Source organism: Terrapene carolina, unplaced genomic scaffold (assembly GCF_002925995.2).
Source record: "Terrapene carolina triunguis isolate 2854851 unplaced genomic scaffold, T_m_triunguis-2.0 Scaffold68, whole genome shotgun sequence".
Classification (NCBI taxonomy): domain Eukaryota; kingdom Metazoa; phylum Chordata; order Testudines; family Emydidae; genus Terrapene; species Terrapene triunguis.
Window position 1 is genome coordinate 76,418,552 of NW_020664419.1, and position 26,856 is coordinate 76,445,407.

The 26,856-nt window shown below is 41.3% G+C and overlaps 2 protein-coding genes across 5 annotated transcripts in view; both read right to left on the reverse strand.

Annotated features, from left to right (window-relative positions):
* NR2C1 (nuclear receptor subfamily 2 group C member 1) overlaps positions 1-5,663 on the reverse strand; it is a 103,736-nt gene extending 98,073 nt beyond the window's left edge. For all 4 annotated transcript variants that reach the window (XM_024218300.2, XM_024218291.2, XM_024218281.2 and 1 more), the window contains exon 1: positions 5,554-5,663. The gene's annotated coding sequence lies outside the window, so the exon portion shown is untranslated. The remainder of the gene's footprint in view (positions 1-5,553) is intronic.
* A 10,580-nt stretch (positions 5,664-16,243) lies between these two features.
* FGD6 (FYVE, RhoGEF and PH domain containing 6) overlaps positions 16,244-26,856 on the reverse strand; it is a 100,379-nt gene continuing 89,766 nt past the window's right edge. Inside the window, exons 19-21 of the mRNA XM_026648842.1 lie at positions 25,673-25,801; positions 21,337-21,485; positions 16,244-16,777 (exon numbers count right to left, since the gene is read on the reverse strand). Coding sequence (XP_026504627.1) covers positions 16,741-16,777; positions 21,337-21,485; positions 25,673-25,801 — 315 coding nt within the window. The 3' untranslated portion in view covers positions 16,244-16,740. The remainder of the gene's footprint in view (positions 16,778-21,336; positions 21,486-25,672; positions 25,802-26,856) is intronic.

The window sequence follows — 26,856 nt, forward strand, 5'->3', positions numbered from 1 at the left end:
CTAACAGAAGTATTGGGAGCATAAGCTTTCCTGGGTAAGAACCTCACCTCTTCAGATGCAAGATGTCTTGCATCTGAAGAGGTGAGGTTCTTACCCACGAAAGCTTATGCTCCCAATACTTCTGTTAGTCTTAAAGGTGCCACAGGACCCTCTGTTGCTTTTTACAGATTCAGACTAACACGGCTACCCCTCTGATGCAGGACTGCTAGGGAAGGTGATCGATGAAAGAATCCACCTCTGGAAAAAAAATTTAGATGCACTGAATTAAAATATGGTATTTTGCCAAGCTAGTGGAAGTAACCTATTATATCTTATTCCCTGCTGCCTTCAAAGCCCTATATTCCGTAGTGACATCCTTTCTAAACAATGTAAAAAGTAAATCTTCCATAAAAGATTCACTAATTCCATTTGTATAGGAATTACTTTTTAGTTTGAAAATATACTATTAATGAAGTGTGTACTTTTTATGCTTCTTATGCGTTAAAAAAAATTGAAAGTTTTTTCTAAAATAATCTGCTTGTTTTTCCCCTTACAAATAGTACGTATTTATAGTAGTGTCCACAATGTAGTATACAAAAATTAAGGAAGACACCACTTGTCCCAAAGAGCTTATAATGTGATCTTTCCAGTTATCCTCTGAATTTTGAGGTCTTGCAACCTTTGATTGAAGGAGCAAGCATTTTTAATATTTAAAAGATATTTTTGCCTGTGATTCCCAGGTTAAATAGGAAATGAAAAAGATTTAAACAGCCTGAATAAAAATAATTTCCCTCTCAATCAGGTTTCACTTGTGTCTCATGTCAAGTTTACTAGTTTCTTTAGCTGTCCATGGAGCTTCAGGGGAAAAAACAAACCTAGATAGACTATATCTGAATTTCTAATGCAAAGCAAAGGATAAAAAATAGAGGTCCTTGTATACTTTACAGTGGGGTAGTCAACAGGTGGACTGCAGGCCAAATCCGGACCGCCAGACGCTTTTGAAGGGACCGCGAAATCTTTTTATTTATTTATGCTTACATCCCTTGTTGCTCCCTTTGAAAGCCCAAGCTGTCACCATGGGGCGATGTAAGTGCTACAGATGATGTAAGTGCGGGTCTGACAACCTGGACCCCAGCCACCCCAGGCAGGGCTGACAGCAGAGAGCCCCTAGCATGGGTATAAACAGCAATAACACCACTGAGGCACTGTTTAGGCAAGTATAGCATAGACACACCTGAAGGGTTGGGGATGTGCGCGAGTACATATCCTGCATGGCTCTCTACTTGCCCAAGCCTACATGGCTCTCTACTTGTCCTCCCATCTATCACTGCTATTTTTAGCAGATAGTGGAATGCCCCCATAATCTTTGTAAACATCGTGGAACAGGATTCTAGGGTTAAATGAAGACATCTAAAACTATATCCTGAGTATCATGGCTAAGAAACTGACAATTTATAGTTTTCCTTAGGCAAATATTTTATACACTAAGTGTACAAAGCATTCTTTTTCTCACATTTACTAGCAGTAGTTTTCATTCTCTCTCATGAGAGAACCAACACCATTCTTTCACCAAATATACACAAGATCCTGTGAAATCCTACAATATTTGTTTTCAGCTTTGCAGAATCAAGATGACAAAATCTCAACTACTTGTGGTTCAGAAGCCAGGAGAGTAAGTACATACTTGACAATCTATTTTAGAATCTTGACAAACAGATGAGTCCCCTATATTTGGAAATTGGTCTTACTTTTTCAGAATCAAATAATCAATATAGACCATATAGCTTATCTGTTCTCCCATGTGACAACTTTGCTTCAAACTGTGGTAAAACTACAACAACTTTATTGGATGGAGAAAATGTATGTTTATTACACATTAACCAATACAATGCATGCACAGTAAACTAGTAAGTAAAACAACAAAAAATAAATACATCAACATACAAAATTTAAGCAATGTAATATTCAACATGTTGTCACTATAAATACTTTAGATCTTATGTTACATAGGGAAATCGGTATTAACGAAACAGATAACTTTGAATCTAAATAATCTGTAAATACATTTCACATCCGAGCAATAGTGACAGAGACTTTGTCAACAGCAACTACAGTCCCATTATTATTGAGCCATCAGTTCCAATAGCTCCTTTTCAGTAATCTACAGAAAAAATTAGAGTTAGCTGTAGATGAGTTGGAATCATCCATCAAAGCTCTATTCTGTAGAAACCATGATGTTCAACCTCAAGGGTGAAGCTTATAAGAGCAGGCAACAGCTTTTTTGGCACCAGGACCAAAGCTATGGAACTCATTAAAGGAGAAGATAAAAATGCCCACAAAGCTCACTGCCTTCAAAATGAAAAGTAAAACATATTTCTTTGATTTAGCTTTCTCACAGCTACAAGTAAAAACAGTAAAGAATGAGAAAAGGAGGAAGAGAAATAAATCTGCTAAGAGACAGCCCCAGGAGTCCTGGGAAAAAACAAAGGATAGTTAGATCACTGGCCTAACGTGATTTTTGTTCTCCCGGAGACATTCAGATACTAAGGTGACAGATGACAATTTAAGATGATGTCTCTTTCCAATAGTCTAAGAATCAGACATAGCAACTCTTTTCAGACAGGAAACACTGCCTTCAGAAAGCCATTTCAAATTATAGGATGTAGCAAGTGCAACAGGGAATGGCCAAATTGTCTTTCCCGAAAGCAGAAAAACTACAAAGAAAAGTGTAAACAGAAAGACAACACAGAACAATGTCATTTCTTCTGACTCTGCAGTGTCAGAGTCAGTAATTTCATTTTTAACAACATTTTCTGTGGAAGAATTGCCCAGTTCCAACTGACTAAAATGTTGAGCTATAATTTTTTTTAAATAAATAAGCATTAGCACAATGGGGTCCAGGTCCACAATTAGGGCTCCTACATGCTTCAATAATGCAAATAAAGAAGAAGAATAGAGCCACTGCCTACAATATTAGCACTCATACCTCCTTTCAAGAGTAGCCACTATCAGTTACAAACACATGATTTAATATGCAGTCAATGAGTATCTCAGTGTTTGGCAAGAAGTATGGCCAGCCTTGCCCTATACTGAAGTCAATGTCCACTTCAACAAATGTATTTTGGCAAAAATGAAACAGTTATTACAAAATACATATGCGTTTTACAGGGCACAGACTGTGCCTTTTGCATTTGACCAGTACCTAGCCATTTTGGGCACTAACGGGTACAACTAATAAAAAACAACGCCACTGGGGCAAAATGAGTGGCAAACAGTAAGTCTGCCATATCAATTATACAGGAGCCTGTCAAAATCTGTAAGACAATTTCCATGCAAAAAAAAAAAAGCAAACATCATTCTGGGATGTATTAGCAGGAGTGTTGTAAGCAAGACATGAGAAATAATTCTTCCGCTCTACTCTGCACTGATTAGACCTCAACTGGAGTATCGTGTTCAGTTCTGGATGCCACATTTCAGGAAGGATGTGGACAAATTGAACAGACTCCAGAGAAGAGCAACAAAAATGATTAAAGGTCTAGAAAACATGACCTATGAAGGAAGATTGAAAAAATTGGGTTTGTTTAGTCTGGAAAAGAAAAGACAGAGGGGTCATGACAACAGTTTTCAAGTACGTAAAAGGTTGCTACAAGGAGGAGGGGAAAAAAATATTTTTCTTAACCTTGGAGAATAGGACAAGGAGCAATGGGCTTAAATTCCAGCAAGGGAGGTATAGGTTGGACATTAGGAAAAACTTCCTAACTGTCAGAGTGGTTAAGCACTGGAATAAGTTGCCTAGGGAGGCTGTAGAATCTCCATCATGAGATTCCACAAGAGCAGGTTAGACAAACATCTGGCAAGAATGGTCTACTCTAGATAATACTTAGTCCTGTCATGAATGCAGGGGACTGGACTAGATGACCTCTTGAGATCCCTTCCAGTCCTAGGATTCTACCTTCATACTGTATTAAAAAGGAAAAATATCAGTCTTCACTAAACCTGCATGCAGTATAGTTGTAGCCAGGTTGGTTTCAGGATTATAGAGACAAGGTGGGTGAGGTAGTATTTTCACTAAACCTGGACAGTCAGGGGATTGTCAATGGAATGAAGCCTTACCCCGTCCAGATCTTGGTTACTATTTTGTCTGGAACAGATTTGAACCAACAACATACATCAACCAGCCCTAGATGCTTTAACATCTAGTGTCTTAGCTGGAGTGAATGGATAGTCCGTCCAGCTCACACTGACAGCCACATCAATTTGCAGCCTGACTGTATTAACCAAAACAGAGTGGGAATGTCAACCAAGGAAGCTTGCCATGGCACCCACGAAGAGCCTTCAAATCAGGTTTAATACAGTGGTGGGACAAAATAGGTTAGAGTACTGCCAGTGAATGGCCTGTACTGTACTTGGAGAAGTTTTTAGTCTGTAGGGTTGTCAGGCAGGCACCTTCAGCAAGCACCAGGTTAAATTCATGGGGGACGGGGGAGAACAGGGGCAGAGAGAAAACAAAGATCTTTCCTGTGTGCCATGTAAGCCTTTTGCTTAAAAACACTGCATTCAATTTGACAGGTCTCCAAGTTGAAGGAGTCTTGATTTCACAGTCACACATCTGGGCAGACGCTGCCGCTTTCTAGTAAAATGGCTGCTACCAGGAGTGAACTTGTTCTCTATTTCGATTAGAAAGTTGATATTCAGCCAGCACATTTAACAGCCCACCCATGGGGGTAGCTTTTTCCTCTGTGATGAAGGAGACAAAAGGCGAGGCGGGGGCAGCCTTAGCCTGACACCTCCCCACACACACCCCGCCAGGGAAAGTGGTTGGCGCGGCCTTTAATCCTGTCACTTGAAAGGTGGTGTTAGACAAGCCTCTCCGCTGGGGAGGAGTACGAGGCCCATGCAGCTCGGGTCGGGAGCGCCCCTGGGGCCGGCCTGCAGCTAGACAGCTCTCTACCGAGCGGCGGGACCGAGGCAGGGCCCAGCCTCCTTCTCCGCCCGAGCGGCCGCGGTCAAACCCGCACGGGACGCTCGGCCCCACACAAAATGGCTGCTGCGGCCGCCTGTGCGCTAACCGGGAAGGGGAGACCCGGCCACTACCGCCCCCCCGCCTAACGGGCCAGACCCGCTCCCAACCTCCGCCCTCCCCAGCGGCCCCTGGGGGCTCCCGCCCGGCCGCAACCGGGAAGCTCAGCCGCCCCCTCAGGCGGGCAGAGGCGCTAAAGCCGCCGCGCGGGGAGCCCGGCGCAGGAGCCGCCCCCATCCCCACTCCCGGGCGGGCGGGCGGAGCGGGCCCCGGGGCGCGGCCGGGATCCGGGGAGGGGAGACACAAGCTTTTCCTGTGAGGTGAAAGGTCAGGAGGGCGCGGAGCCGCCGCCCGGGGACGCCAGGACGGAGCCGCCCGCCCCGGGACAGACACGGAGGGGGCCGCTTCCCCGGCTCCTCCGGGTCGCGGCGCGGGACGAGGGACGAGAGCCGCCCCCAGGCAGCGCAGCGCCCCGCCCCTGTGCCAGGCCTCGCATGAGCCGCTGCCGAGCCCGGGGGAGGAAAGCGGCTGCAGGCCACCCCGGCCGCTCTCACCTGGCGGGCCCAGCTCCCGGCGGCCTCTCCTGGGGGGTTATTTGTCGGTGGCGGCTCCGGCTCCGGGAGGTCAGAGTTCGTGACCCCGCCCCTCCGCTCCGCGCGGCGCTCCGCCCTCCTCGCTCCTGTCCCCGACCCGCGCCTGCGCACACAGCGAGCCCGCCGGGAGGGGCGCGTGAGGCGGGCGCAGCTCGCGGACGGCGGTGGGAGGGAGCGGTAAGAGGCCGGAGCGGGCTGCGCGAGGATTCCAATGGAAGGGGCGAGGCCCCCGGAGCCACGTGCGGTCGTTGGGCGGGGCCTTTCCCCCACACGTGTGGTTCTACAGCCGGCGGGGTCCCAGGCGGCGGGAAACCACGTGAACACGGGGCGCGGCTCTGGCGCCCGGTGCGTCGCTTGCTTTGGGGAACCACTGCACGGAGCAGTGACCAGCCGACCCCGCACAGCCCCGTACCGGTGCTCTGGGTGGCCATTAGTCAGTACCCACCTCCGATCTGCAGGGGTCTAAGGTTCTCAGGTGTCTAGTTGTTGACCAGAATGACCAATCAAAAAGGGACCCCAGCGGCTCTGGTCAGCACCTTCTGCACCCTGAACCCCTCATTTCTGGCCCTGCCCCAGAGGCCTCACCCCCCCCCCCCCCCCCCCCCCAAAAAAACCCTGTACTGTATGACTCACACCCAGTGCCAGGTTTACAGTGGCGCCATGGAGCCAGGCCTGTGCTCAGAAGGGGCCCCAGCCTGCTCTGCCTGCACTGTGCACTGAGACCTCACTGGCTCCCCACCCCACCCTTCTTGGCCTGCCCACAGGCCAGCCGAGGACTCCTCTCTACCCCTGGTTCCACCTGCCAGCTTCTCTCTGCCTCCTGGTCTGACCCCACTACACCTCTGGCTCTGGGCAGTCTCTATTTCCCACCACCTGTGAGGCCCCACCTGTCTCCCCGGAACTGAGCTGCCTGGGATCGATGCAGAAGCTGGGCCAGTCTCAGCCAATGCAGGGGGGGCAAGTGGGTCCTGAGGGAGCCCGGGCGGGGCAGGCCCTGGCCTGGCTGATCGCATGACTGCTGAGGGGCCAGAGTGATTACCCACCCCGGGGCCAGTCCTGGGGACCAGATCACCAAAGGGCTCGTGAGTGTGGCCAGTAGGCAGGGCGTGGGGGAGTGGGTCTCTGGTGTGCCTGAGGGGGGTGCTTGGCTGTGAGGGGGCGGGGAAGATCTGGGTGATGGGGCACTAGGGAGTGAGGGTTCTGTGCGGGGTGCTGGGCAGTTGTGGTGGGGCTGTGGGCAGGGGGGCGTTGGGTAGGTGTGGTAGTGTGCAGGGCGCTGTGCATTTGTGGTAGGGTCTGGGGGGCTTTGGCCATAGAGAATTGGGGGTGAGGGGGTGTTCTGGTGTTGGGCGCGTGGGGGAGGATGTGTAGCGCGGCATGGGCCCACCCCTGAGGGGAAGAAGTATGCTGGCAGCACAGGGTTGGGTGGGCCATCATGGGTCTGGCAACTACTGGTTTGTAAATAGTGCCCTTGCACTGGGCTGGGCGGAGCCCTTGCTCTGGGGACTGACCTCCCGTCCCCGTGCCATGCTCCATTGCCCCTATGGGGGCCCAAAAATATGCTTGGCGCTGGGCCCACAAAAGGTTAATCCGGCCCTGCTCACACCCAACAACACTCCAGGTTCACTCCCAGGCATCTTCCCAGCAATTACTTCCCTCTCCCTCAGTGCCTCTGTTACCCAACTCTCCCAAGCCTTTGCGCTGTTTTGAGGGGTGTGAGAAATACATTTCAGTATTGTAGTTTAAATGAATTATTACTCAGAGTTCTGTATTAATACACCTAGTAAGAAATCTATTTGTTAAAAAAACATTTCCTGAATCTTTTTTGTTGTTTGTATTGTTACAGACATACTGGCAGGTATTTTGAAATAAATTACCCAAGTAAATGAAACTGGCATGATTATATTGTGTTGTTTTGACAAATAAAATGTGCAGAATTTTAAAATATTGTGTGCAGAATTCCCTCAGGAGTAGCATATGTACTCAGCCCACAGCCCCCAATTCAAGGTAAAAAACCACCTTCTGCCACCTGAACGCTGTTCCAGCTGCAGCTGTTTCTAACATCACATGGGCAGCCAGCATGGACTGACCAACTGGATGGTCTAACCAGGTCTATACTGATCATTACCCATGGAGCTTCAGCATTGGTGCACACCTCTCCTGCTGGCATCCAGTGCCTATTTTGACCTGGTTTTTCCAAATTGCCCTGAGGGAGAATGCTGTTCCAACAGACTGCTCTATCATTGCTTTGGTAGGACGTGCATCCTCAAATGTACCTGTTAAGACTGAAGGTCCAGAAATTGGCAAATGTATGCAAATGTCTTCATGTCCTAATCTGGGTTTTGCTTAATGTGATTAAGAACATAAAAATGGCCATACGCCAGCCACTCAGTCCTACTTCTTGTTCAACCAATCACTCGGACAAACAAGTTTGTTTACATTTGCAGGAGATAATGCTGCCTGTTTCTTGTTTACAATATCACCTGAAAGTGAGAACAGGGGTTCGCATGGCACTGTTGTAGCCGGCATCGCAAGATATTTATGTGCCAGATGCACTAAATATTCATATGTCCCTTCCTGCTTCAACCACCATTCCAGAGGACATGCATCCATGCTGATAACGGGTTCTACTTGATAACCATCCAAAGCAGTGCAGACTGATGCATGTTCATTTTCATCATCTGAGTCAGATGCCATCAGCACAAGGTTGATTTTCTTTTTTGGTGGTTCAGGTTCTGTAGTTTCTGCATCGGAGTGTTGCTCTTTTAAGACTTCTGAAAGCGTGCTCTAGTCTACACCTCGTCCTGATCAGGTTTTGGAAGGCATTTCAGATTCTTAAACCTGGGGTTGAGTGCTGTAGCGATCTTTAGAAATCTCACATTGGTACCTTCTTTGCATTTTGTGAAATCTGCACTGAAAGTGTTCTTAAAATGAACAACATGTGCTCGGTCATCATCTGAGACTGCTATAACATGAACTATATGGCAGAATGTGGGAAAAACAGAGTAGGAGACATACAAATCTCCCTCAAGGAGTTCAGCCACAAATTTAATTGATGTATTATTTTTTTTAATGAGCATCATCAGCCTGGAAACATATCCTTTGTAATGGTGGCTGAAGCATGAAGGGGCATATGAATGTTTGGCGTATCTGGCACATAAATACCTTGCAACGCCAGCTACAAAAGTCCCATGCGAACGTCTGTCCTCACTTTTAGGTGACACTGTAAATAAGAAGCGGGGAGCATTATCTCCTGTAAATGTAAACAAACTTGTTTGTCTTAGAGATTGGTTGAATGAGAATGAGGACCGAGTGGACTTGTAGGCTCTAAGTTTTACATTGTTTTGTTTTTGAGTGCAGTTATTGTAACAAAAAGATCTACATTTGTAAGTTACACTTTCACCATAAAGAGATTGATCTACAGTACTTACAGGAGGTGAATTGAAAAATAATATTTCTTTAGTTTGCCATTTTTACAGTGCAAATATTTGTAATCAAAAATAGCAATGTTAAGTGAGCACTGTCTACTTTGTATACTGTGTTGTAATTGAAATAAATATATTTGAAAATGTAGAAAACATCCAAAACATTAAATAAATTTCAGTTGTAATTCTATTAACAGTGCAATTAAAACTGCGATTAATCAGGATTAATTTTTTTAATTATGATTAATTTTTTTTTAGTTATTTGCGTGAGTTAACTGCAATTAATCAACAGCTCTAGAAAAAATATTAATTCAATAACGTGCTTTATTGCTTTTCTTCACTAGCCACCTCTTGCTAATTCAACAAGATTGGGCATCCATATTTATAGAGAAATGGGATCTTTGGGACTAGGTTACTATTGTGATAAATAAAATTAAATTATATAAACTCAAATCAGTTTATGTAATTTCCCATTGGATAAAGTCAGCATCAATATCCAGGAAAGAAAGGCATGAAGTCATTGAAAAGTGAGCAATGGTTACTTGTATTCTTCGAATTAAAACCCCTCAGCTTTCCTCCTTTACCCTTGAAAATATCCCCTCCCAATGCCCCACTGCTACAATCTTAGCTTTGTATCTTTGCAATCTTCTTGTTTTCTGATCAGACATTGTCTCAAACTAAATGCACATTTATATTTCACATTTTTTCCTCCTAAGACTATTCACCTGTTAAACATTTCCTGAAAGTTTACAAGCTAGTTGCAGTCTGTTTACTATACCTGACACTTCCAGGAATCAGATGTGGGTGCATGTCCTTTTTCTAAAGGACAGAGGTAATTCTAGTATAACTCGGCAGATATCGGCAACCAGATACTTATAATAAAGATTATTTTGGGTAGGATTGATCAATAGTAAGAGCTGAAGGGTCACTGAAAACTCACAGGATTTTAATAGCTGTTCTTTGATAATAGCTAGGACACCATGTACTCTGCAGCACAACAGGACTAAATTATGTGACAGTATTAACTTACTAAATCCTTCAGTCCCACCTCCCACTCACTCCTATGCAAACACAATTGTGATTCATAGCTGAAGAAATTCATAGTTGTACAATGTTTCAATTATGGATTTTCTAATATGATTTCTGAAGATGTTTTCTTCTTCACTGTGTTCACCAGGCAGCCTGGCTTCATTCCTCAGGCCTCACTTTCAGCCGTGTTGTCCAGGCAGCCAGCTCAGAACTGCTACTCTCCACCTCCCATTGTGTGCCAGAGAAGGGGTAGTTTGCAGCTTGCTTCAGGGGTTCATTTCGCCACTTACCTGGCAGGTCAGCTCACCAACCAGTACTTTTGGCTTATCCCATTCCCACCCCGTCTGCAAGCTGGACTCCAGCCCTAGCTTACCAGCCCACTCCTCCATGGAACACAGGAGGGAGCATGAACTGTAATCTAAGTAACAAACCTTTGTGGGAAAACTGGAAGGCAGGAGGCAGCTGCAGGCGGTTCCAACAGGGGAGGAGACAGAAAATAAAATGTTGGGCATCTGGCTGCAACAAAATACATTCTGAGACAAAAATACCAAATCTCTCTCTCTCTCTCTCTCTCTCTCACACACACACACACACACACACACACACACACACACTAGAATTCCATAGTGTCCTAAATTACATGAATGACGCAGTTCAAATCTGTTAGAAATATTGTTTCAAGCAGTCAGAAAACTCAGCCACACATCGCTATATCAGTTTGTGCTCAGTTCACCTTTGCAAGATGATGCCTGAAACCATAAGGGCTAGAAACATAATTTAAATAAATAAAAGATTCTGACAACTCTGCAGCCAAGGAATCATGGACTACATAAGCTCCTGGTAATAAAAGAGAATTGTAAAAATATATATTCAAAATGGAAAAGCAGACTCTTAACTATTGCAGATTTATTTTGTACAAACATGATACGTATCAACATCTATTTACAATGAATTTCAGCTGTTTCAATTTACAAAATAAAGGTTCTACTATTTATACTGTTTAGACAGCACAGATAAATTAGGATAGCTCCAAATAAAGTGTATTTGGAAAATAATTATAACGAACAGCAGTTATGGCAAAAATTCATTAAATGCCTCTAATCCTGCTACACTTCCCTATTTCAAGAGATATAATGTAAGCTTTTTCAGGAACCATTCTCCGCGTATTCTTTAAGTGTTCATTAAAAAGTTACTCAAATGCTAACAATCCTTGCCTAATAAGTGTATTGTAATGGGATAGAGAATAAGACAGAGAATATCTTATTGCCCTTATATAAATCCATGGTAGGCCCACATCTTAAATACTGTGTACAGATGTGGTCTTCTCATCTCAAAAAAGATATACTAGCATTAGAAAAGGTTCAGAGAAGGGCAACTAAAATGATTAGGGGTTTGGAATGGGTCCCATATGAGGAGAGATTAAAGAGGCTAGGACTTTTCAACTTGGAAAAGAGCAGACTAAGGGGGGATATGATAGAGGTATATAAAATCATGAGTGATGTGGAGAAAGTGAATAAGGAAAAGTTATTTACTTGTTCCCATAATATAAGAACTAGGGGCCACCAAATGAAATTAATGGGCAGCAGGTTTAAAACAAATAAAAGGAAGTTCTTCTTCACATGGTGCACAGTCAACCCTGTGGAACTCCTTGCCTGAGGAGGTTGTGAAGGCTAGGACTATAACAGGGTTTAAAAGAGAACTAGATAAATTCATGGAGGTTAATCCCTAGCCTCTGTTTGTCAGAGGGTGGAGATGGATGTCAGGAGAGAGATCACTTGATCATTACCTGTTAGGTTCACTCCCTCTGGGATACCTGGCATTGGTCACTGTTGGTAGACAGGATACTGGGCTGGATGGACCTTTGGTCTGACCCAGTATGGCCATTCTTATGATTTTTAAAATAATTTTTTAACTCGAAGTTTTCTTAGACTGCCTAAAAACCTCTACTTGCCCAGAAATAATACGTTAGAAAATCTTCAATGCCAGTGTTCATCATGCATTGTACTAACCAATCTTATCTATTATCTTAGGTCTCTTATGCAGAGATAGCCAGTTTTTAAAACCACACTGGTTTTGCAACCCTTGCTTAATGAATTGATTGGTGTACAATAGTCAAATGAAAAGTGAATGTGGCATCTTTGATGGAACTGAATTAAAGATATGCTATATCAGTACTTTACCAAGGATCTTAGAACACGTAATACTTCAGGAAACAGGTTAAAATATATTTTTAAAAAGGAATATCCTAACCTGTGTTATTAGTATTGAAAATATTATCCTAATCGGTTACCAATTGTTCCAATTATTAAAATTGAAATGAAAATATATTAACCATTTATGCCATTTTTATTGTTCTGTTTAGCTTGGTCAATGATAAGATAGTCAATTTAACTTTCTGATTGTCTACAATACTAGCACAGAAATGGACAGTTTGGTAGCTAACACTGCACAGAAATGTGAACAAAAAAGGTTTCACTGACATTGTTAAAAATGAATGAGAGACTACCTAATAATGGAAGTTTTCCTAAAAGCATCTTTTAAAAATAATAATGCTGAGCATAAACTACCATGAAGCTAGGGATAGTTTAAGTTAGGAGAAAACAGGGTATTGTAATTTGGAAAAATAATATGATTAGCTGAGAACTCTTATCAAATTGCTCATGTTGAACATCTCAGAAGTTGTCTTTGCACATGACACAGCACAAATATGTTGGGAAAGATTGAAATTACTATTCAAGTTAGTGTTTACAATGTCAAAATCCCATCTATTTCATTTCATAACCAGATAGCTTCATTTGTACAATTGTTTTTAGGGCTCTATTTAAATAAATAGATGTGTATCTCAGAAATACTGTACTCTGGATTCAATCAGCTGCTTCAGCAAGAAGTCAACTGGCTCATGGAAGCCATTTTAAAGCAATGCTCACTCTACACCATCATTCAGAGATGTGTAGTGGGATCAGGAGATGGAGCTCACTTTCTGCTGCCAGCCATAAAACCTCATCAGGCCGAATGTGTGTCCCCCTTCCTCATCTGAGGGCGGTGCATTAACTTTTTACCAGGCTACTTTCACAGGAGCTGGAACTAGAGTGCAGCAGCACCCCCTGGCTTGAAGTGGTTTCCATCATAAACAGGATTTAGTTTTGTTCAATGCCCTTCAGTACCACTACTATAAAAATTGTTCCAGCACCACTGGCTACCTGTTTTGCAGAAGGGGAGTGAAACCAAAACAAAATGAAACTAACAATTGCCTCCTGGCATGGATTTATTTTTGTGTGCAGCTGATCCCTTCTTTGTAGTGGTTGTCCTTATAAAAAGCTTTAACTATCTCCCTCGCTGTGACATCAACCAGAAGAGCCACACCACCTATGTATGTCAACCTGAGTAAGACTGTGATGCTAAAGTTACAGCGTTTAGGAAACTACCTGCAAGAGACACAACTTACTTAGCCTTCAGCTGGCAGCTGCATTGCTGAAAAACTACCAAGTAAAAGCCCCCTATGTCTGACAAGAGAAGAAAATTTAATACATAAACCATTTTTTAGTTCTCATTAAAAAAAAAAACTTTTAAAAATTGTCCAAATAAAGGCCTTAATCCCATTGAACTTCAAAGTTAATTGAAGCAGGTCCTCAGTTGCACATGAAGGGGGTAAGACTGAAGAGTTTAATAAATTAAGGCCCTAATTCAGCAAGGTACACAAGCATGTGCTTAACATTAAGAACTTGAGTCTATTGAAGTCAGTGGGATTACTCTGTTAGGCAAGTGCTTACGTACCTTGCTGAATTGGTACCTGAAACCCTTGGGTCAACAGAACAAGGGCTGTGACAAGGCAAGCTGCCTCACACTGCCCAATTAATATATCTTGAGAGACTGCTTTTCTAAGGAGCAAGAGAGTATTTTGACTTCCATGTTCATCTTTGACCCTTCTGTCAAGATAACTGGGTGTTAATTCTGGTTGTATTTTTTGTAATGCTAGCCCATGCACAGAGCTAGAGTGAGACTACCAAAAAAATCATAGGCTGTATTTACACTAGGGAATCTTTTGGGGGTGGGAGCTGTGTGTGTGTGTAAATCCTACCAGTGCTACCCTCAGTTCATCTGCACCCAGCAGGAGCTGTAGTGTAGGCAAGGCTTTCAAGGCTTCCAGTATTTTCACCATTGTATCAGACAAACCTGGTTAAGACCCTGATTCAGCAAGATACATAGGCATGTGCCTAACTTCAAGCATCTGATTAGTACCATTGATGTCAATGGGGTTGCTTACATTCTTAAAATTAGGCACATCTTGAAGCACTTAGTTGAACTACGGCAGGGGTGGGCAAACTTTGTGGCCTGAGGGCCACATCTGGGTATGGAAATTGTATGGTGGACCATGAATGCTCATGAAATTGGGGTTGGGGTACAGGAGGGGGTGCGGGGTTGGGGTGCAGGAGGGGGTGCGGGGTCTGGCTGAGGGTGCAGGCTCTGGGGTGGGGCCAGAAATGAGGCGTTCAGGGTGCAGGAAGGGGCTCCGGGCTGGTGATGAGGGGTTTGGAGTGCAGGAGGGTGCTCCAGGCTGAGATCGAGGGGTTCGGAGGACGGGAGGGGGATCAGGGCTGGGGCAGGGGGTTGGGGCATAGGAGGGGCTCAGGAGTGCATGCGCCGGGTGGCGCTTACCTCAAGCAGCTCCCGGAAGCAGCGGCAGGTCTCCCCTCTGGCTCCTATGTGGAGGCATGGCCAGGCAGCTCTGCGCACCGTCCCCACAGCTCCCATTGGCTGCAGTTCCCGGCCAATGGGAGCAGTGGGGGCAGCACGCAGAGCCCCCTGGCTGCCCCTAAACATAGGAGCCGGAGGGGGGACATGCCGCTGCTTCTGGAAGCTGTGGCGCGTGCGTGCGCGTGTCGGCCCCTGTCCCTGCTCCCTGGCTGGAGCGCGGCAAGCCCCAGACCTCGCTCCCTAGCCGGAGCTCGAGGGCTGGATTAAGTTGGCTGGTGGGCTGGATGTGGCCTGTGGGCCATCGTCTGTCCACCCCTGAACTAGAGTCTTAATCAACACCATGGTAAAAACACTAGAAGCCTCCAGAGCAGGGGAACCAGTGATAAATCTGTGGAAAGAATCTCTTTCCTAAAATTCCCTTGTGTAGGCAAGGCCATAGTTAGTATTAACTAGCAAATCACTATTAACATGGTCTTGAACCATTTTGACCTGGAGATGAACAGCTGTTAATCCTATTACCAAGTTTACTTACCATAACAATTAACTGGCTGACTACACGTACATCCTATTTTATATATATATATGTATACACACACACACACACACACACACACACACACACACACACACACACATATATATACACACACACACAGTTGTCCTGGCCTATTCATGTTTTGTCAGTGCTAGTTCCATTTATTCTATACAGTTATATAACATGATTTTTCAAAAGTTCAATAATAGAATAAATACACCAAAATTATCAATGTCTTTCCTAATGAGGTCTACTGACAAATTTTTAAAAACAGGTGAAAGACTGTGTTTTAAAGCATCAAGTAAAACATCAAATAATGTAAGCAAAATGGACTAGAATGAATGGCACACATTTTCTATGCCATTGACACTAAGAACATTGTGCTTTCTTGGTATGGCAATTTCAATTCAAACATTGATTTTAAAGTGTACAATACTGTTAAGTATGTTGAAAAATCTTATTTAGCCTTAAACTATTAGAACTGTAATTTAGCCATGTTTCATACTGTATGGGGAACTCTCATTGGTATCAAAGGGATTTTTAAACAAAGACGATGATAGGATATTTAATCTTTTTCCTGTATGCCAAACAATTTTTGCCTGTGCTTTATATTATTCTAGCAATAAAAAAAATAATCTGCCTCTTAATTTTTTTTGTTAAGATAGTATGTTTAAATATATCTTTGGCGTTGATAATTTCATAACATCTGTAGTGCATAATCTCAGCAACTGCAGAATATGAAAGAAAAAAATATTTTTCTTGTTTTTCCTTTCAGCTTGCTTTAATAACTGATCCATATTGCATAAGAAATATTTTTGCCTTTGTGTTATGGAAGCATAAATAACAAGTAGCAGAGCTAATTCTAGGGCTTCTGTGATTCAGAAGTTGGTTGTCTTTTTTAATTGAGTTAGTCCACAAAACTTGACCTATTGTATCAAGAGAAGGAGCACCCTGTCAGTCATCTGCTCGTCAAAGGAGTTTTAACATAGCTGACCATGTGTCCTAAATTTTTGTTGAAATATTTTGTTCTTTGAACTGTTCTTGTTAAATTACAAAGTGAGTATCAGCAACTCACGAACTGCACAAACTAATGCTGCAGTAAAGCGCGCGTGTTTTGTTTTTTTACAGACAGTTTTCTGACAAAGCCGTCTGCTATTCTAAAGACAAGGGCACTTTGGAATTCAATGCGAACCTTAGAAATGATTCTGACCATTACGTAAACATTGGAATTTAATAAATAACACATTTTGTATGAAAAAAACAAATACACAAATTTCTTTAAAAAAATATTACCTTACACCTAAAAAAAAAAAAAAGGCAACTCCTCCTAATTCTCATAAATATACAAATTGTGTTTAGGTTGATGCTGGTAGAGTCCATTTTTAAACAAAATTGCTGTACTCCATTTCTTGTCATCCTTTGATGACATTTTGCTCCTTTAGTCTCAGAGATGGTGCTGAGGCACTATAATATGGTGCCTTCTTGAAAAGCTTCTATCCACCTGTTGGAAAGAGAAATATTGTTAGATTTGGCTTGATCTTGGGTTTTATTTAAATTTTTATCAATACATTTTCAAATATGCAACAGTTCAAAATTTCACTAATCCATTAAAAAGCATGTGGTTCACCACTATTAAATGGCCTTAAATCCTGCATTAGGTTTAGATAAACAACAGATATGGCAATGTAGCTAGTGCTACTGAGCATTATGGAAATGCTTTCAAACTGTACTCTCATGGGGGTAAAGACTGTCTTCATTTGTATTTGGGAAGCACCTATTAGGAAATTAAGCTGTGAAGCTCTAGCAAGGCCTATTGAGCATGTGAGAGCGGTGATTTTTCAGGGGTTTATAATTTGGCCAATTTTTGGTCTCTTTGCACAGGGACAGTAAAAGGCACATCCCTGACACAAAGGCCACCTCCCCTGGCAAACTGCAAGGTAGAGGTGCTAGAACTTCTCAGATGTCACCAGAATTAACATGGGCAAAACAATGTATTTTACTCTAGCGTTGTTCTCAGAAAGAGCTGAGCCTGTTTTGGCTGAACTGTTTGACTGAACTTTTTCCAGAAAAATTCAGCCTGAGGCAGACACCCAGCATGGAAAAGTCCAGACTAAACGGTTAAAGTTTCGCAAAGTTATAAGCAACTAAAAACAGGATCTTATAATAGCAAGTAATGGATAACCTTAATAATATCTGTGACCTCACTGACAAAGTGTCTCATCTCCTGCACATAGCACTAGCAGGTTGTCATCTTCTATCAGTTACTCTGATAGTTGGTTCCAACCCTGCTGATGACCCACATGGGTGTCAGTATGCTGCCATATGACACAATTTCTGATTTTTCAGTTTGCTTTTTTAGAAACCTAGAAAATTACACACACACACACACACACACACACACACACACAGACAAAGCTACATTAAAAGAACATTATTAAGATTGCACAGTCAAGCCCTCAAAAATTAAGAAAAGTCAGAATTATGGTTGCCTCTGCAACCTTAATTTGGCCTCCTTATATGTATGCATTACAATAGTCTTTAGTTACATGTTCATATATTATTTTTTCCACAGCACCCTTGATTCACTCAGTTCATAGGATGGACCAGCTCTGGGGATGATTCAAAGTTGTGCAGTGAAGGAGACTGTTGCTTCATTTGTTGCAGAAATGGGAAAGAGTGTAATTAATGAAGCAGGAAAAGGATGTTTTCATGGTCAAGGCAGCTGAATGCTTCTCTGGGGAACTAGATTATATCCATCTCTGCCACAGAGATCCTTTGTGATGCTAGGCAAGTCATTTAAACCAAACTTTTCATAGGTTGTCACTACTTGTGTTCTCATTTCCTGGATACTTGACTTGAGTCTCTGGGGTCCAATTTGCCGAAGTGCTAAGCACTTATAGCTGCAATTGAAGTCAATGGGAGCTGTGCTTTTAACAGATAAAGTGCTATATAATGCTAAGTCCTCCAAAAAATCAGGTCCTAGGCATCTCAAATTGGGCATCCAAAATTAGTGAAAACTCCTGACCTTAACCTCTCTATGCCTCAGCTCCTTATCTGTAAAATAACACCATCACTCCCCTCCCCCCCACCCCATATACACACACACCACAGGGGAGCTGTGAAAATAAAGTAATGTTTGTGAAGTGATCGCATACTATAGTGATGAGTGCCATAGAAAAGCTCATAAGGAAATTAATAACCGTCTTGAAAAAAGGGTTTGAATAGTGTGAACAAGGAGGAGAAAAAATACTGAACAGCTGCTCATTAACTGGACATCCATTTTATGAATGAGGCAGGGGTCGTGTGGGAAAAAATGTGATTGTGTAACTAAAAACTGTATCATAATGCATACGCACATGGAGCCCAAATTAAGATTGCAGAGGCAACCATAATTCTGGCTTTTCTTAACTTTTGAGGGCTTGACTTTGCAACCTTAACAATGTTCTTTTAATGTAGGTTTTTAGTACATTTTAAATATATTTATACTAGGGCTGTCGATTAATCGCAGTTAACTCACGTCAGTAACAAAAAAATTAATCACAGTTTTAATCGCACTGTTAAACAATAGAATGGTGGTTGAAGCATGAAGGGACATATGAATCTTTAGCATATCTGGCACATAAGTATCTTGTGACGAAGGCTACAACAATGCCATGAAAACGCCTGTTCTCACTTTCAGGTGACATTGTAAACAAGAAACGGCCAGCATTATTTCCTGCAAATGTAAAAAAACTTGTTTGTCTGAGCGATTGGCTGAACAAGAAGTAGAACTGAGTGGACTTGTAGGCTCTAAAGTTTAACATTGTTTTGTTATAGAGTGCAGTTATTTTTTTGTACATAATTCTACATTTGTAAGTTACACTTTCATGATAAAGTGATTGCAGTACAGTACTTGTATTAGGTGAATTGAAAAATATTATTTCTGTTTTTTACAGTGCAAATATTTGTAATAAAAAATAAATATAAAGTTAACTTTTTTAATCGCTTGACAGCCCTAATTTATACACCCACTCCTTGAGTTCAGACTTCTTTCTGCTCCTAGACTGTCCTCCAAACCATCAAGCTTAGTTTTTAGATAGCCCTAAACTAGAAGAGATGTTGTTTGTCAGTCTTGGCAAGTCTTAATCTTTTCTCAAGACAAACAAAACTGTAGTTTTGTCAGTTGCCGCACAGATATATAAGCTTTTTTGGTTTCTTTCCATTTATCATCTGAATTGCTTTTTACCGTATTCTCTCCAATTTAACAATATATTCAAATAAAGATGACCAATGCAATTCAGAATAAATCACACCAAATTAATAAATACCTTGACAGTTAGAATAAGCACATTATAGGAATATCAGAGCTATTAATTTTCAAGTTAAATAACTTTACAGTGAGCCTTATATTAAAATTTTATAAAAAATAAGTTACTAAAATTAATGAACCTCATGTTACTTGTGAAGTGAATGAAAAATCTGTGTAATGTGTTATACAAATACCAGTGTTAGATGTTTCTTCATTAGGGGTTAAGAATAACATAAGAGAGAGGGGACATTAAATGGGGAACACAAGCAAAAAGGTTACTTTTTAATACACCGCTACCTCAATATAACGCGACCCGATATAACACGAATTCGGATATAACGCAGCAAAGCAATGCTCCGGGGGGGTGGGCTGCACACTCCGGTGGATCAAAGCAAGTTCAATATAACACGGTTTCACCTATAACGCGGTAAGATTTTTTGGCCCCCGAGGACAGTGTTATATCGAGGTAGAGGTGTACTGTCAGAGGAGCATTTATTCCACTGGTTTGGTTTTGACAGAAATCTCTATGGGATATTAAATATTTGGGGGAAACTTGCTTTGTAAGGTAATTAATACTAGGATCTCAGCATCAGTAAGAACAGACTATTGCTGGTTACTAGTTTTCCATCCGGTTACAAAAGCCATTGTCTGAATAGGGAAGAAAGTAGTTATAAATTGTTTATAAGTACAAATAAGGGCATAGTGCAAATATAAAATGACATCTGTGTTAACTAACAAGGAGGGACTGATCAAACTGCATTTGCAAGGAAGAAAATATTCCCAGATTTTTGAAAAACGTATTATGCACGTGCTCAGTTAGTTAATTGCTCTGGACATTTAAATTACATTTTTGAAATATTCCTATTTATAGCATTTACAAACAACTTCAGGATTAACTGCATGCTTAAAACATTCTATTGGAATATTTAGCGCTATAATGGCTACTCTGTTACAAGTAAAATTAATTCTGGGAAATTGTTGTGAAACCAGACAAAGCAACCAGCCAGATCTATTAGCAAGATACACTAGATGTATTTGCATAGTCACCTCTCATTTTGCTGCTTGCAGTAAATCCTAAAACTTAATCAAATAAGGACCACAAACAAAGTCTCTATATAATTCCAGTAAATACAGGTAAATCATTCTGCATCTAAAATGAAAGAGTATACTAACCAAACTTAATTTGCCATGCAAAAATCTATAGAACCTATAAATCTAGCTGGGAAGAAAAGAAATAATTAAGATATAGACCCAGTTTACTGTTAAAAATTTCCTGAATTAATGCATGTCATTGAACTTTATTTTAAGCAGATTTAGAGATGAAGGAATTAAAATAAAACAGCACAAAATGCCTCCTATTTTAATCCTTTGGAACTATGGTGGTACATGACTAGAGAGTTCTTCCATAAAGGTTACACTTTCCTTTCCTCTTATCCTCACTTCTCAGCCCAATATGTAGTCTGCTTGTCTTTTTGAAGGCTTTTGAGTGAAAGATGACTGACTCCACTCACTTTTGATTGCTGTTTGACAAGGATCTGACTGTAAATCTCCATGAAACCAATTATTTTATATTTAAATGTAACAACGGAAATTACAACATTATTGCAATCCTTAGAGATTTTTGATGTTTAACCAAGCATTTTTTAAAAACAAGTTGCACATTATAAGTGAGCTTTTTCATGTGAGCGCGTACTGAGTGAACATTAATGAAACGACACCTGAAACATTCCATGGGAAAAAAGTGACAGGACTGAATTCAGATGGTTACTTACTTTTGAGCTGAATGAGGATCGTCGGCTTTGAATATGTAAAATAAAGTGTTTTTGTGCAGTAAATGGAATACTTTAGACTCGGAGTTTTCATCCTTTACTTCAGAGACTGTGAAACCCAGTAAAGGCTGACTCTCCAGTGCAGCAACATCCTAATTTAAACACACACGCACAAAATTAGATCTTATAATATTACAGTCCTAATGTATTTTATAAATCTGTAAGCACCACACTATTGCATCCAGTTATTTTAAGTTAATAATTTACAGTTCGTATTACACAAAACTGTGTTTCTTGTCATTTCCTCATACATGATTTAATGAACAAGAGACAGCAAACCTCGCAGATTTGGTTTCTCTCTAACTTCTTGTCACTTTCTAGTCATCTAGCACTTGACCTCTTTGTCCTGTTACAGTCTCACCACTATACTTAACACTATCTGGAATGGAACACCCTTCTTGCATCTCTTCATGTCATTTCAAATCTTGGCTTAAATGTATCCTTTTCCCCTTCTCCATACTGCTCAACTCCATCCTCCCCTTCGGTACTCTAATGTGATAACTCTATAGAGCAGTTTAGAATAGATTTTGCATGACAAACGACAAATAATAAAGTTGCACTGAACTACATCGCCAACAAGTAAGCTCCTACACTACATGCAAGTGAGATCACAGAGGAAGAAGTGCACCTAGACACTGATAAACATCTGGTGAACTCCCCAACTGATGGTTGCTAAGACAAAAGGATATGACATTTTAATCGATCAAAGTAAATCTAGAAAAAAGACTTTTCAGAAGGGACATGACGAAAGTATATAAAATAATGAATGGCCTAATGAAGGTAGATGGGAGCTTCCTGACTCATTATGCAAGAAGAGGGGGACATTCAATGAAATTAGAAGGGAGCAAATCAAAATTGATAAAAGTAAATACTTTTTTACAGAACACAGAGTGTAAAATTCATTGCCACAGGATGTTTTTGAGGCCAAGAACTTAAGATTCACAAAGGGATTAGACATTCATATGGACAACAAGAATATCCAGTTATCATAATTAATGGTAACAAAAATTTTGAAGGGATATTACTAGGGCTGTCGATTAATCACATTTAATTCACATGTTTAACAAAAAAATGAATCGCGATTAATCACACTGTTAAACAATAGAATACCAATTGAAATTTATTAAATATTATTGGATGTTTTTCTACATTTTCAAATATATCGATTTCAATTAAAACACAGAATACAAAGTGTACAGTGCTCACTTTATATTATTATTACAAATATTTGCCCTGTAAAAATGATAAACAAAAGCAAGTATTTTTCAATTCACCTCATACAAGTACTGTAATGCAATCTCTTCATCATGAAAACGCAGCTTACAAATGCAGGCTTTTTTTGTTAAGTAACTGCACTCAAAACCAAAACCTTCAGAGCCTACAAGTCCACTCAGTTCTACTTCTTGTTCAGCCAATTGCTAAGACAAACAAGTTTGTTTACAGCAACAGAGGGTCCTCTGGCACCTTTGAGACTAACAGAAGTATTGGGAGCATAAGCTTTCGTGGGTAAGAACCTCACTTCTGTGAGGTTCTTACCCACGAAAGCTTATGCTCCCAATACTTCTGTTAGTCTCAAAGGTGCCAGAGGACCCTCTGTTGCTTTTTACAGATTCAGACTAACACGGCTACCCCTCTGATACTTAAGTTTGTTTACATTTACAGGAAGTACTGCTGCCTGCTTCTTATTTACAATGTCACCTGAAAGTGAGAACAGGCGTTCGCATGGCACTGTTGTAGCTGGCATTGCAAAATATTTACGTGCTAGATGTGCTAAAGATTCATGTGCCTCTTCATGATTCGGCCATCGTTCCAGAGGACATGCTTCCATGCTGAGGATGCTTATTAAAAAAATAATGCATTAATTACATTTGTGACTGAACTCCTTTGGGGAGAATTGTATGTCTCCTGCTCTGTTTTACCTGCATTCTGCCATATATTTCATGTTATAGAAGTCTCAGATGATGACCCAGCACATGTTGTTCGTTTCAAGAACACTTACTGCAAATTTGACACCAATGTGAATTTTCTAAAGATAGTTACAGCACTTGACCCCAGATTTAAGAATCTCAAGTGCCTTCCAAAATCTGAGAGGGATGAGGTGTGGAGCATGCTTTCAGAAGTCTTAAAAGAGCAACACCGATGGAGATTCAAAAGAACCCCAACCACCAAAAAAGAAAATCAACCTTCTGCTGGTGGCATCTGACTCAGATGATGAAAATGAACATACATCAGTCCGCACTGCTTTGGATCGTTATCAGTCAGCGCCCGTCATCAGCATGGACACATGTCCTCTGGAATGGTGGTTGAAGCAGGAAGGGACATATGAATATTTAGCGCATCTGGCATGTAAATATCTTGCGAAGCCGGCTACAACAGTGCCATGCAAATGTTTGTTCTCACTTTCAGGTGACATTGTAAATAAGAAGTGGGCAGCATTATCTCCTGCAAATGTAAACAAACTTGTTTGTCTGCGCAATTGGTTGAACAAGAAGTAGGACTCTCTAAAGTTTTAGATTGTTTTATTTTTGAATGCAGGTTTTTTTTGTACATAATTCTACATTTGTAAGTTCAACTTTCATGATAAAGATAGTACAGTACTTGTATGAGGTGAACTGAAAAATACTATTTTTTGTTTTTTACAGTGCAAATAGTAATCAAAAATACATATAAAGTGAGCACTGTACACTTTGTATTCTGTGTTATAATTGAAATCAATATATTTGAAAATGTAGAAAACATCCAAAATATTTAAATAAATGGTGTTCTATTATTAACCACGCAATTAATTTTTTTAATCGCACGACAGCCCTAGATATTACGCCTCCACACCAATCTCTAACTATTGAGAGATTTGGGCAAGACCTAGTATAAGAGTTTGGAGTGGGAGGTGGGTCTTATCCCCCATCTGTCTAATATGGGGTTCTTACACCTTCGTCTGAAGCATCTGGTGCTAGTCACTGCCAGAGACAGGATACTGGACTAGATGGATTTTGTCTGACTCTGTATGGCAATTCCTAAATTCTTAGATTTGGATATAAGCATATCTACATTCGAGAACACTAAACCACTCTTGAGGAAGGAAGGACTAGATTATAAAATTCAAAGTTACCATTTGGATATGACCTCTCTGAAGAATCTTATTTCCTTACGTCTGAAATCAGCCAGGGACTCTGCAGAGAATGTCAGTAAGTTCCAACAGGGAAACAAGCTGACAGAGAGAGGCTATGTGCAAGAGTCTACGGGGAGTTAGTCCTACCAGGGTCTCCTCGTGGAAGATGGTTAAACGTGGTAAGCTAGACAGTCGGTTTTATTGTTTTTAAGATCTGATTTCTCTGAAATGCTTTGTTCCAAACAGAGGATACTTTGCTTTAAGGAGGCTGTTTGGTCACTGATTACCACTTCCATTGCCGCATAAAATACAGGATTGCAGAGTCTGGGCGTAAATCAGACCTGCTGAGGCAATTTACAATTGGTACCAGGGAACTACAACCCAGGGTCTGGCCTGAGAGTGGGAGAATTGCGTGATTCTATCCAGAACCAGGTGACAGCTAGCAGCCTGACACCTGGGAAGAGGTGCTCTTAATGAGACCAGGAGTGGTCAGAGGTGCAATTTGCCTGGTAACTGTGATGGATGGCAACTGTGCTTTCTATATTTTGCTCCATAACTGACCTATAAATAATTACAAAAGCTTTAAAAAAACCAAGAACACCTGCTTGTCAGCAAGCTATTTGGACAATATTGTAAAGAGGTACTGTATATGACAGATAGTTGATAAACCCCCATCCTTCCTTAGTCTGAGCTGAGATTTATGGCACTCACATCCATGCTTCAATAAGATTAAAACATTGCTGAGCAAAATGGATATGGCATAAGCGTTGTCACATTTCCTCTTTTCTATCTGGAGCACCAGGCATTAGGAGACTGTTGCAGAGTGGAGGAGGCAGGCTGAGAAGCCAGGTGTATTCAAGTCTGCTCTCTCTCCAAACATCCACACGTACATCAGGTGGAAGCAACAAGCTGAGATGCTCCAATGTGCTTGCATGCTGTTGGCATCTGCCATTATTCCAAACTGATGCATCAAAACAGATAATATCTACTTGTAAAGGTCACTATTGTGACTCACTTAGTTTCCCTTTCAGAAAGGGGCATCGTCTAGTTAACAGCTGAACACCTTACAGATTTTTCCACCTCTTTACTGCCGTGAGATGGACTAATTTATGGGTCTCATTACTGAGCACTACTTTAAAATATGTAAAAAAAAATTCCATGCTTCCTTACCTCACTAGCAGCATATGTGTATAGCACCTTATTTTTTATGACAAACCACAGGTGTTTCCATGGTTTTTTGCTGCCCTTTGATCTATATAAATAGCCACTCATTGAGGAGTCTTCTGTATTTGCCGAAACCTGAAATAAAAACAAATGGAGGATGTGTGTGGGTACCTGGCTTTTTCAGTGCACAGCTCTTTGTTGATATTTCTAAGACACTCCTATAAACCTAAATACTACTAGGGACACCTAGACCTCTCTCTAAGCACCTAGCCCTCTACATAATTTCTCCTGAAAAGAAACTGATACAGGTTTTTATTCAGCAGAGACCATGAAAATAAGTACAGCATAAACAAGTCAAAGGAAACCAACTATGCTCAGCACTCCATCCCATGGTTTTTTTTAGGTACTATATCAAGAGAACCGGCTGTTGCAATTGCTGAGATATAGACGGTCTCTTTTGGCAGTACAGGAGTACAGTTCAAATATGCCATAAATAAGATTCAGCCCTTAACAGATTAACATTTTAGGCTATGCTGTATAGCCTTCAAGGATAACAGCTGCATATTTTCCTCTGAGGCCTGGGAAATCTCTGGAACCAAGTTTACCAGATGTGAAGACAGCTATAATTGAAGAGCTTGATTTGCTTCAACATCTGGGCCTTTTTAAAAAATAATTGGTAAGCAGGTAGAGCATATTTCCATAAAGTATCATGAAAACAAAAAAGTATAGGATTTCAACATTTTTCAGTATGTTTAAAGAGGAAGATATACCAAAAAGATCAGTGAAAATGATCCCAAATTTACAATTCATACTTGGATAGCAACTGTGAAAAAACGGGACAGGGGTAGGGGGTAATAGGCGCCTATATAAGAAAAAGTCCCAAAAAACTGGACCTTCCCTTTAAAAACGGGACATCTGGTCGCCCTATACTTGGAGAAAGCAAAATTAAAAAAATTAGAGCTTACTTGTGAAAGAGTTAGCAGATCTGTAAGAACAAATTAAACTACCGTTCTATCACCAGCACCTAAGAAATCATATCTCCAGGAATACATCTATATTGGTAAATCCCTGAGCTATTAGGGGTGAGGCAGGTACAGGCCTGTCTGAAATGCTAGGACCCCCTACCCCCAAAATCCCCCCTATGATTTTGAGGCAGATACTTCCCACTCTGTCACAGTTAAGCCTTTCAC